A 13,163-nucleotide genomic window follows, 5' to 3' on the forward strand; every position below is an offset into this window, starting at 1 on the left:
AGTTACTACAGGGAATTTGAAGAAACAAGTAACCCGAGCCACAGGAAGTCGCTCGGTGAATATTACATTAGCTAAATTAGCTTCGAAATTAATTTGATGGCGACGAAGGGGTAGACGATGTAACCCATTATGGACCAACTTAAAATTCACATCAAATTTCATTTAATATCCTTTAACAACTCCATCTTTTATTCCGTGTTTCGTCGTTCTGAGTTCTCTATTTAAACGTTGCATGTACAAAATAGAATTCTAAGGTATCGTTCGATACTTTTATTCTTCACGTGCACTGCTAGCTATTAGGATATGAAACGGACTGTGTCACTCTTGAGATGCATGTGCGATTTCCTCTATGGCCGGATGTCGCCACAGCGATATTTAAAATTTATTTTCCAAGTCGAACGTCGCCCATATGGCGGCATTCAACATTTATCTTTGAACTGTAAATATTTATCGCCTCGATTGGTACCATGAAGGAAGAACGTCGACCGCGAACAATTAATCATTTTAATGAGCATTCAAACGAATTTCTAACTAATCAACCATAAAATATAAAGATACTCCTCCGTTTCCCCTTGATCGGCTACTATTTTATAAGCGACGAACGTCAAATCAACGAACCATGATAAACACGGAGGGAGCCGCATTGTCAACGTAAGAGGAAAAAAGAGCGTGGCTGGCATTTAAATAATCAAGACAGCAGCGTGGAACGCGCGCGCGAGCGCGGATGCGACAACGAATTAGTCGGTAAAGAAGTTTAAAAGGGCCAATATACAGGGCGGTTTCCTTCCCAGGAATTATGGTCCGGTGCCGCGTGGGATGACCCCTCCGGTGTTCGCGTCGTCATCTCGCGGAAGTTCACCATTAAAACAGCTGGATCGAGCCAGATCTCGCGAGACGAATCTGGCCGCTTCACTGTCACGGGTCTGACCTCGAATCGGATATCCTTCGCAAAACCGTATCGTCGGATCCTCGCGAGGATTCACGACCACTGATAAAACCAACCACAATCCGCTGAGACGTGTTTGCTTTCGAAACTGACGGCCCTAGTTCCCTTGTGGAAACAGACACCGAGCTCGTAACGTATATCCGAAAGGCGTGGCAGCTAGTGGAACTACGACGACCAGAGTAGTTACTTCTTTCGTGTAATGTAACGTCGATTCGTTTGGATTATCCTTAGAATGGTTTTGACCGATGTCAACAGCAGCGAGATTTGTCTACGGTAAATTCTGGATTAAACAAAGAAAGATACAACGCTCTCAAGTCGAACAGTTAAAGTTGTAAATATTACTGTTACAATTTCGTTTGATCGTATCTTGAAATCAAATTTCATACGTTGAGGTATTCTGTTACGCTGGTTCTACAATCATGAAAGAAAAATAAACTGCTATTCTATTGTTTTATTTCTGGTGGAAATTGTTTCCATGAAATTATCGTTCAATACGATTCCAAGCAGAATACACTTTGTTCCTTATCGCATTAACGTACCAAAATTGTACATATTTACTTGTATGTAACTATACGTGTATGTATTTGTACATAAATGATAATTTCATAACTATGGCAGACAATATAAATTGGTAAGATAAGTAAGTAGTTGGATGTCATGAAAATAAGGCTAAGATTTTTATAGAATAATTTACAATGAAAAATTAATGCGAATATATGGGTTTGATAAATACATTTATGCAAGTTTCGTACAGATTTTTGTAAATGCATAGGTTGAAATTGGTAATTGTAAACGTACAACGTATGTATAAGAGATTATGTTGTTAAAGGTAATGAGAATCGGTTAAAACCGCAACTGTGCGGATGTGGCGATCGGAGTACCATTGAACTACTAATAATTAGAACGCATTGGTAGAATTTCTATTGAATTATGAAAGATTTTCTATGGATATTAATAAATATATATTAAACATGTAATACATAATACATAACACATAATAAATTATGTAAAATTGTATAATGAATGTGACATTCCAAAAAGTAACTCCGTGTGTATTGTCTTTTAAAACACGTCCTTGAATAAATTGTCACAAGCACGCAAATATTGCACGATCTTTCGATTAACACGCTGCTAATATCCCGCCAAAAATAGAATTCATAATACAAAATGTATAAATTCCTTAGAAAAAGGTAATCTCCAATTATATGAATTATTAAATATGATATTTGTAATCTTTGTTATGGAAAAAGTTTCGAAGAGCGTACGATGAAATTACATCGAGTAAATGCTAACAGAACATTTTATTAGAATAATTCCCGGGATTAATGAGACACGTCACTTATCTATCGTGTGTATCGTGAGAGTCAAATATATTTATACTGTACAGTCGAAAACATCTTTACTGTACAGTTACATTTCATTTAGGAACAAACTATACGACAATGTAACTTTCATAGTAACTTAAACCCGAGATATCAAGATCAATCTATTTTCTGTCAATGTACCTCTTGAGTAGACGACAGACGAAGAATAGATTTTTGTGATGTAATATATGATACTACCGAAGTTAGAATGAAGACACAATGATAGTCGGAACAGATATTGTCAACGAACTTCACTTAAGGACGTCAGCGACATCTGATCTGATCATTGATTGTACCAAGCCAATGGTTGTAATAACCTGCAAATAAATATCAATCGTATTCTTGGCCATGAAGAATAATTGCTAACTGACAAATTCTCGCAAGATGAGATATAATAAACTATGAACCGATGTAAATGAGTTAACAATTACTGGGAATATCTTTCAAAGATGGATCATGTCATGACGGCGATATTGAACAAGCAGAAGAGAAATTGAACGAGGAAATACAGTGGACACACTGGAAGCGTGTGCACGGCCCCCTGACACACATCGACTCGTTAAAATAACGACATAATGGCTAATTTAGCGATAATAAACGCGAACCGTATCGTTCAAATTAGCGTCGAAGGTGAGACGAGAACGACAAAGAGGGGCTTCCGAGGAACGAGAGAAAAAAAAGGATAAGAGAGAGAAACGCCAGACTGACGTGTGTATCACAAATTACTGCATCGCTCTCCCAATGTCCACCTCCTGCCATCTCGTGGCCAGTTCATAAAACACTTGTCCCAGTCAGGGCCAATTTTGAACTTCGCACTACTTTTTACTTCAAAGATCGATATACAAAATAATTCGTTACTAGTCATTTATAGTTCAAATATTTTACATATTTTATGTTCGATAGTTCACAGAATCTAAATATTATTCTCTCTTACTTTTAATAATATGAAATATCATAGCGTATTAGAAATTAAATTATGGCACAGGATAGGTATTTGGTTCTTGAGTATTTAGTAATATTTTTATCATAATATGAAATATGATCTATGTTCTACGAGTAAAAATAACAGTGAAATGAAGTAAGTAAGAAGATGGAAATAGTCACACGCGATCTTGTCGACCGATACAGAAAACAGTCAGCGCTGATTGAGATCAACGACCTCTGACAAAAACATCCACGATAATCATCGTACTTTTTAATGAATGAATGCAGTAATCTCAATCGCATTTTGTATTGTTGATTTTAGATCGAGGTCACGGAACAAAATAACTAGTACAGTTAATCTACATTGTTATTGTTTTTTCCAAAAGAGATCTACTTCTATATTGTAGGCTTTCCTATATAGGCGATATTTGTAATACATATCCCCGAAATCGAGGTCGAACATCGTGCTGCATAAAAATAAAGCTGCTTTTCCGACAAGTGGCAACTTGCCAAAAAGAAAACAACGTCGAACAAACCATATTCAAGTCCAAAAGCATACCATATTAGGAAACTGTTATTCAAATTTATATCCTTGATTTTACATATATTTTAAATACCTACGATTATATCGTATCACTAACGCAAAATAACAACTATGACAACATAAATTTTGACTTTGAAATTAATTGAAATTTGACTTTGACTTTTTAAATTAAGGGTACGATATATTTTCATTTATAGCCATCGAGCACGTGCTTTTAGAAAGGGATTAGAAAGTAGGCTGTACGACATTTTCTAGGGGATTTTATTGCCTGTTACTTCATATTTTCCGGTGGGACGAGTATCCGGACCTTGACATATACATACATACATAAAAAAACTTATACAACTTCCAAATATACCGGTGATATAGACAATTTTAAACGTTATCGAACAAATTTACAAATTTACAAATTCATAAAAGTTTCTCTCTGTAATTATTGTTATACTTTTCAGTATAGATCGATGGGTTCATTTACATTGAAAAAAAATAACTAAAAAAAATAAAATAAAATAAATAAAAAATAAATAATGTTGTTTATGTTCTATAATATGATATGACAACTATGACAAATTTATATTTCTTTTAATTAGATTTAATTATATCATTAAATAAATCAACAATAAATTCAAACTATAACAGGAAAACGTAGCATGTACGATGATGTTTCCTATCAGATAATTCCCCTATATATTACATTTATTTCGAAAGAGAAACCATTAAATGACAGAAAAACTAGTATATTTACACAGACATAGGCTCCAACTTTCTAAATATTTGTATCTGAAAGAAAACATAGTCAGATATCCTATATCATAGATTCCATCTAAGAGATGCAACTGTGTAAATAAAAATATTGCTCTTATAATACTTTTACTATCGTAAGGTGTTTTAATAATGTCGTAATATCCCACACAATCCTATAATCAAACTATAGTTTCATAAATTCGATTTATTCCATCGATTATGAAATGAATAAGTATATATATATGTATAAAACATAAAATATATAATACAATATCACGCGGTAAGAAATCGTAATTCAGTACGATGATAGAATATATCCTCCGCATGATATTATTTATGCACATGAATATCTGGAATCAGTCAACCGCTTAATGTGCGGCAACAGTATCCTCAACGAGAAAACAACAGGTATTGTATACTCAAAGCCACGTGTATATTATATCCCAAGATGGAGCGACAAAGAGAGAGAGAGAGAAAGAGAAGACAGAAGTCAATCCGTAGATTGCTTGATTTCATGGTTAGATCATATTTCTATTGCCGTAAACGAGAAATCATAATGTGCAGATGCAATTACACGCTTGTAATGTTTTCATACCGGCAAACTTATTTCAATTTGCTTATAATTAAATTACTTTACGATAAAACAATATTGTAAACTAATATCTTAAAAAAACTTTGACACATTGTATAACTGCATATTTTACATTGTACAGTTTAATAAAAACTTGAATACTAAAACGCATTTTTATCAAACGCTAGTCCTTTTGAATGCCTATACGAATGAAGATATATCGACATTCGCAATATAACATCGTAAAATATATCAATGAGGAGGATGAATGAAAAACATTCCATAAAAATGACTCTTCAAGGGCGTGGTTTACGAGACAGTATGACGTTCTCGTGAACGCGAGACCTGTCGTCAAAGCGCGCGAACACAATTATCGTCGATCATAAGTTCGATGAACTAATCGATAAAGTAGAAAGGTTACGTGAAACACACTGGATCCAACCATTTCTTATCCGAATATCTTGCACTTGCATCGTGACCAGTGTTGAAGATGTATAAGAGCTAAAAGAGAAAAGCGTCACTGACCTCGGTCGCTAGCTTTCCTTTCGACGCCATCTTGACAACAATGTGTCGGTCGATGTTCCGACTACCTGATGCACGCGCCGCACTTACGGATGACCAAATGAATCCTGAAACTATACACGACACTGATCTTGTTCAGTCGTGAAGCACACTCGCAGCTCAACTCCAACACGTCTCCACTTCCGTTTGAACAAAATAAATCGCAAAGCACGGATTTCGTAACGATTCACGCGGCTCGTACCGAAATACTGTGCTGACGTCACGATGTGAAGCTTCTTTTCATACTACATGCACTACGACTCACTATGAGGAGTACGAGTTTACAAGCGATACGAAGGCACCCCGGCTCATCAAGATCGCGTGTGCCCCTCCACTTTCAATGACCGATACGAGAAGTCCCTTTCACTCGCTCTTGCTCTATAATTATAATACAGTAACTATTTCCCCTCCTTACATAGGTGTATTTATCAACTCTCTCATTCTATGGCATTCTCGCGAGGACGATGCTTGTATACCGTATATCTGTCCTTCTTCATTCTGAATAACCTTTCTTCGTCTCTCTTCATACCACGCGGTGTATACAGTAGCTCACGATTGTATTCGAACACTTGTAAAACGCATTATTTTGAAATTTTATTGGCATTGTAATGATTATATTTATTGGTAAAATTTGTAATGAATCTGAAAGTCTATGCCAAAATTGCAAGATATTTATTGTAAGCGATATGACAATATGATAACGATAGACTCTAGATAGTTCTTATTACTGTAGACTAATTTCTTACTTAATATGCGTTTGCAGCAAATACCTTGTTGCTTCTATGTACATTTTTAGATCGAATATTTCAGGTATTATCATGATATTTACATTTCATTGTACTGTTAATTCAAAATGTTTTATATAACGTATATACATCAAATATACGTATGTATATGTACATCAGTATACGCATAAAATAATTACATAAAATATATAAAATAAAATATTTGCGTACAATATATACATAAAATATTTCCTATGATAAAAGTGTTCAAATACCTCCATAAGCAGCCACAAATCGGTAATGATTTCATATGAGACCTTCAGATATGTATGCTATTTCCTTTCCGATCGTTAATCGAATATGTAGTTAATAGCTTCGTCATTTCCAAATGACGTTCATTTATAAACCGTTGTACTATGAGTTAATAGGTAAATTTGTATATGAGAGGTTGAGGTTAGGTGTCAGCTGGACAGAATCATTACCTCCCACTGTCTTTCTCTCTTTCGGTCGACGATCCACGGAGCGAAAGAAGATTCGCTTTAATTCAAAGCGAATTAACCTTCCTGCACGCTTTTGCCCCCACTGATCTTACGTAATTAAGTGCGGTCAAGCCTGACATGCTTTTTACGAATTTTGAACTACAAGGAAGCGCGCCATCGTGCGGCGCGATCGTTTGTATAGTCCCTACGATTATCGAACGATTATATCGATTAATACAATTGACACTCCATCTCTTCGATAAAGTGTTGCAAAACAGAACATCGTTCCGGAAGATTAGAAAAGATTAGAAAAATTATCTGAGAAAATAGATTCGAGCATTCGAATAGAATTAATTTGTGAATGTCACGTTCAAGTAGTTTGACATATATGGAATTAAAGTGTCGCCTATGTTCCAGCCGTGACCGTTCGTTTTATGCTCATGTAGCTGCTTGTCACGCGTGCTATTCGCGATGCGATAGGATTGCATCGGTATTATACAATACTTCAACTGAAACGTAGGTGGAACGCGAACTGTGCAAGTTTCGTCTAAAACTCCGTCCAGCTGATGATAATAGATTCACTGGTATGTGAAAAGTTCTCAATGTAGTTATAACACATCATTCTATTACAGATGGCGTTTAAAACAGATATTATTATCAAATTAAAGATTATAGGAAACACACATAATAAATAAATTGCAAATTTTTATGCAAATTCATATTTTTGAGAATATAATTAAAAGTATGGAAATTTGGTAGAAAATTGTTTTAATTTATTACAAAATGTACCATATTTTGGATATTGCATATATTTTCTTATATTATGTACATTCTGTGCACCGCCAACTTTGCTATAAATAAGCAGTTTAATGATAAGCTGAGTTTCCTATTCTCTACAGTTCTAATATTCAGTAGTATTAAAGTATTACAGTAATATTCAATCGCCAATTCTTTGTATGTTATTAAAATTGCATTTATTGAATTTATAACGATTAAGGTCCAATAAAATGGAAAGATCAATCGAAACAAAATCATTTCCGATTATCGCCAACATCTTCCAGAATACTCTTCGAATACAATAATTTACATAGCCATCCGTAATACGTTAAAACAGCCGTTCTATTAATCTTTTATACAAGATCTCTGCACTCGTGCACGCACGTATCAGCCGAGTCATTTTTCACCCGATGCATTACCATCGGATGCTACTAGCGAAAACGTCCTCATGGAAAGTAGCAGTTTTGTAAGGAAGCTAAGTATATATGTATATAAATCATATTTCTTTGCATTTAAATACTGTCTCCTTATCTCTTCCTCGTAGGTATTCATTGATTCTTTTTCTCTTTTAAATGATGTGTTACGCCTATATACCAGTTCATTTAAAAAATAAGGTATGTATAAATATATAATTTTATTAATTAACAAATTAAAAATAAATGTAAAAATTGACAAACAGCAACTAATAACTTTCGTAACTATTTTGTTGTTGATCCAGCGAAATTAGATACCTGTAGCTATTAGTATTGTATATTAATACTTTTTATATGGATCAGTCTTGCACATCATATATTCATATAAAATTTCCTGAGCCACTGTTTGAATGATTGTATCTTAAGGATCTTTCAATTATTTTAAACATTCTGATGTCAAGTTTAGAGAGAAATGGGGCTCTATTTCTTTTTTTCTTTTGCGCTCCTTCTTTCTCTCTTTCTTTCTCTTTCTCTCTTTCTCTCTCTCTCTCTCTCTCTCTGATATAGGAACAAGATTTGCTGATCTTTTTTCTCTTTTATAGCATTCGCTGATCTTCGTATCGCGTTATCTCGGTCGCACCTTCTGCGAAATTACACGTGCATAGAGTGGGACACGGTTTCAAGGGATCTATGTGCGGCGTTGCGCGCGACCTGTTTATTTTCGGGCCGATTCTCATATGCAAGGCACGCCCAACTCCTGAATCATTATTGACAGACCTTCGCTGGAATCAGGATTATGTATGCGTGCCATAAAGTGGAAGACATGAGAAGACGGAGATAGGGAAGAAAATGGAGGAAAAAAGAGATACGCTATCGTCCATAAGTGTTAACACGTAAGACACATACAAAAATTGAGACTAATCTTATTTTACTTATATATGAGACTTATCAGGAAATTATTAAAACTATTATTTAGGAATTGTTATCTGGATCTTCTTACATGATAATTTGCTAACTAATAATATTAAACAATTGACAAGCTACAGATGGTAGATTTCATAATTTTATGTCGAATAGGATAATTTGTAAATGATTTGTAACTTGTAAAATTGATTTGTAAAACATTATTTGATTTATTACCGAATTTATTATTGTTATAGAAGAAGATTCATTAGTATATATTTAATTATTGACATTTAATTATTTACATTTAATTATTGGTAATTTCTGACTGATAATTTATCAAATTTCACTAATAATATTAGCTATTTACCAAATGTTCAGCTGGACAAATTATAAAGTACAAATTAAATAATAATTAAAAAAAAACAGAAATAATAGTTCAACTGTGCAAACGGGTACAAAAGCTGTTCTGATACTTATGAACGGGGTTGCAAGCACAAAGGAAAAACTACGAATCTTGTGTGGGTTGACAAATCCATTTCTCACTCGTGTTTCCTTCCTAAAGCTTAGAAAACAGAAACGGCCATACATTGCAACTTTCTGCTTATTCACGAACGCGTTTGACACGGTATTTGTGCGTACAAATGCACGCGTTGTTTCTATTTTATCTGGTAGGTTGACTGTTCATTCGTGTGGATATCCGCCAGACGGAATAATGTCAAGGACAAGAGGCGGTCAATCGGCCAAATGACAAATCTGTAAACGATTGACGCAAAGTGCACACACTTTCTATTTAAAGTACGATATACTTGGCTTATCAGCTTGAGTATTTTTGCTACGACCAATCGACTAATTTGATTAAATAGACCGATTCGCGTGGACATTTCGGAGCTACCTTCTATATGCTTGCACACACATTCATGAGTAGGATAAGATATGATTATTCGAGTGAAGTTAATTTGTCTTATAATCCTCCAAAAATTCGATTATGAGAAATATTTAAATAACATACATTTAAAAGACATGTGTATAGTCATCGATTGTAGAATTTATTGTGTAATTTTGTATCGACACGATTCATCTTACGTACATACATCACTTTTATCTCAATCCCTTTATACACAATTTAAAGTCTATTGTGATATTTTAATTATCTTTCTTGCCTTAATGTTTCCAGATCTTGTCTCACACGTAATAATGTGCTGCAGCCATAAATCATGGATAAAGTAAAGGGTGGAAATAATTGGTAACCCGTGGAGCAAAATTTCCAACGAAATTATCCGGTATACTATGAATGTTCAATAAATTTCCATCAAACTGGAACGTACACAGGGCTCCATCGCATCGGGAAATTCTTTCTCGTGATCGATGCAATTTTCGACCATAATTCACTTAATCGTGGAATTAAATATCGTACACGTGAACTGTTACTTCCCTTTTATTATAGTTTGTCGCGTTATTTCAGAAATTTTTAACACGGTACGACAAATGGAATCAATAAAACCTAGATAAATATTATATAACATAATAAATAATATAATAATATACTATAATAATATAATAAATATTATATAATGTAATATTAATCCATAAATATTATGTAAGATATTATATAAGGTACAAGACGTGATAATTGGTTGAAATTAATTCAACAAAATAATACTAGAGCTTTGTGTTTATATAAGATAATGATCCAAAAGCTTTTAAAAATTATTTCTAGGAATCAATGCCACAAAGATTACTATTATAAAACACACACGATGGCATGACGAAATAGTTATTGTAGGTTATATAAATTTATTATATAACAGGTTTATCGCATTAAATATTTCTGACAGCTATTTATAACAATTTGAGTCAAGAAATTCGATATGAAAGTTTAAATACGAATCGCAATAGATTCAAAATTCAAGAACAGCTTTTTTTTTATTATTTAATTTGTACTTTACAATTTGTCCAGCTGGACATTTGGAAAATTTTTTTAACTTAATTGCTAAACAACATGTGGATGGCTATCCCCAACCGGATACCATCACCGAGTTTGACTATTTTATTTCTTTAGTGAAGTCAGTGTAGTGTTTTCTTTTTAATCTTCTTTCTATGAGAGTTTTGCTCGCTTTGAATGTGTTGTCGTTCATCCCTTGTATTTTTCTGCGTATCTACCGACATCTATTTTGACCGTTGGTATTTGTAAGTCTTCGCGTATAATCTTGTTTCTGACATACCATGGGGCGTTGACTAATGTTCTCAGCATCTTCGAAGAAATGGTTTGATCAAATTTCTGGTTTCTGAGTGAAAATTGTTCGTATTAGGAGTACGTTCAAAGATGTTACTAGATATCCGTCAGAGGGATGCGACCACACTGGATCGATCGTTGTGTAGGGATGTGGGTCAGGTATACGCCCTAATCTTCTTTTTTCTTTTTTTTTTTTACAGGGGGAGAAACTCCCATGGACACCCCGCTGCTTTTCTGGGAAGTGGCAGGATAATATCGGACTTGGCGACTAAAAGTCCACGTTGACCTGCCTAACGCTTATCAGGAGTGCTTCGGGACCGTTTACGTCCAAACCCCCTAAATTTTTCGAAGTTTCAGTCATCTATAACAGAATACTCTTTCAAGCTTTCCAAATTTCCTACAAAAAAATTCTATTTATTACAAATATTATCTAGACTCGATCATATCTAAATTTTGAAAATAGTATAGGGATTTTGTTATATATATAATAAATAAATATAAATAATATATATAATATATATAATAATAAATAACTAAATAAATATAAATATAATTAGTAATATAAATAATATATATAATAATAAATAAATAAATACAAATATAATCAGTAATATAAATAATATATATAATATATATAATAATAAATAAATAAATATATATGTCGGAGATGAAAGAACACCGGAGCCTTCCCTTGGAACCTTGGGAGAATCCCGTAATATTATAATCTAGAATCTACCATAGCCGTAATTAAACAATTGTCATTCAACCCGATTGTACTTATTTGAGATTCGTGACAGTGAGCTTGGGCTCGAGGCGACAGCCAGTCGCCAACGTAGCCGCGGTCAAGGGATGAACGTTTGTTTAACAAAGGTATATAGTAACAGTATACCTCTCCTTAACAGAAATAGTTATAGCGATACTTGACAATAGACATTCCAACGGTCTCTGTCCCGTGGCTCGCCACACGCAGGCCTTGTTCTCCAGGTAAGATGGTTGCCAGATGTCGATGCGTCTCCGCAGTGCATGCTCAGCTAGCCCGAGGACCCGTTATAAATCTTAAGATTTAGTTAACTAAAGTCCTTCAAATAGACAAACAGTCTTTGTCCCTACTACAGGAGGATAGGGGAAGCGTACTTTCTCACGAAGGACGCTTCCCGCTAGCAACTTTTCCTCAAGGGCACCTAGCGTCCTTTTCTAACCAGGGACGTGGAGATTGACCAATTAACAGCAACGTCAATTTCCCTCACTTTCCGAACGAAGGCTTTCTTTGACGAATCCGATGATCTCGTGCCCTTAAGCACACCCCATCATAGCTTTCCTCTATGGCATCGTCGCGACGGAAAGGCACTCTCTCTTGTGCGGCCTCATCGGCGAGAAAGTATAACGTCTTTGCGAATTTGGAGTTTGTGAGAACATACATCTATTATCCCGTTGACCGCGGATTCGTCATCGGACCTGGGGTCACTGTCACTAACTTCGCGAGCGCACAACCACCGTGATAAGCCACCAAGATTGTAACACCTTCATCGCATCAATAAATTTCACCTGTGTCGTACCGCATCAATGGCTAACCCTCGTGAAGATTCATTAGACGCCCACGATCCTAACCCCAGCGCTTCTCCGACATATATATACATTTATCTATTTCTTTGCAGATAATAGAACACAAAAACTGTAACTAATTAACTAGCACTATTTGTTAATAAACTAACAAATTACAACCAGAGTAACTATTTACCAAATGTTCAGCTGGACAAGTTGTAAAGTAGAAATTAAATAATAAAAAAAAAATCTAGAGTAACTAAATCAATACAGCGCTTTCCCAGATACCTCCTTTTTCGGAAAAAGACACGGGCGGGTCGATGCGCTATGTACTTTGTACTCCTTACAAGTTCATTGAGTTCCACGCGAATATTCCACGATACTACCAAGTCCCTCGGAAAGTTCGTTCCGATTTACATTTCGATTCGATGTAC

At 34.8% G+C, this 13,163-nt stretch overlaps 1 protein-coding gene and 1 long non-coding RNA gene across 5 annotated transcripts in view; one reads left to right on the plus strand and one right to left on the minus strand.

Moving 5' to 3' along the window:
• LOC122567594 (sodium/potassium-transporting ATPase subunit alpha) overlaps positions 1–5,787 on the minus strand; it is a 168,995-nt gene extending 163,208 nt beyond the window's left edge. For all 4 annotated transcript variants that reach the window (XM_043726325.1, XM_043726320.1, XM_043726319.1 and 1 more), the window contains exon 1: positions 5,619–5,787. In XM_043726325.1, coding sequence (XP_043582260.1) covers positions 5,619–5,648 — 30 coding nt within the window. In that variant the 5' untranslated portion in view covers positions 5,649–5,787. The remainder of the gene's footprint in view (positions 1–5,618) is intronic.
• A 229-nt stretch (positions 5,788–6,016) lies between these two features.
• On the plus strand, positions 6,017–8,787 carry LOC122567618. The gene is made up of 3 exons (XR_006316841.1): positions 6,017–7,442; positions 7,998–8,249; positions 8,651–8,787. It is a non-coding gene; the product is annotated as an uncharacterized LOC122567618 (long non-coding RNA).
• Positions 8,788–13,163: the final 4,376 nt, after the last annotated feature.

Source organism: Bombus pyrosoma, linkage group LG5 (assembly GCF_014825855.1).
Source record: "Bombus pyrosoma isolate SC7728 linkage group LG5, ASM1482585v1, whole genome shotgun sequence".
Lineage (NCBI taxonomy): Eukaryota > Metazoa > Arthropoda > Insecta > Hymenoptera > Apidae > Bombus > Bombus pyrosoma.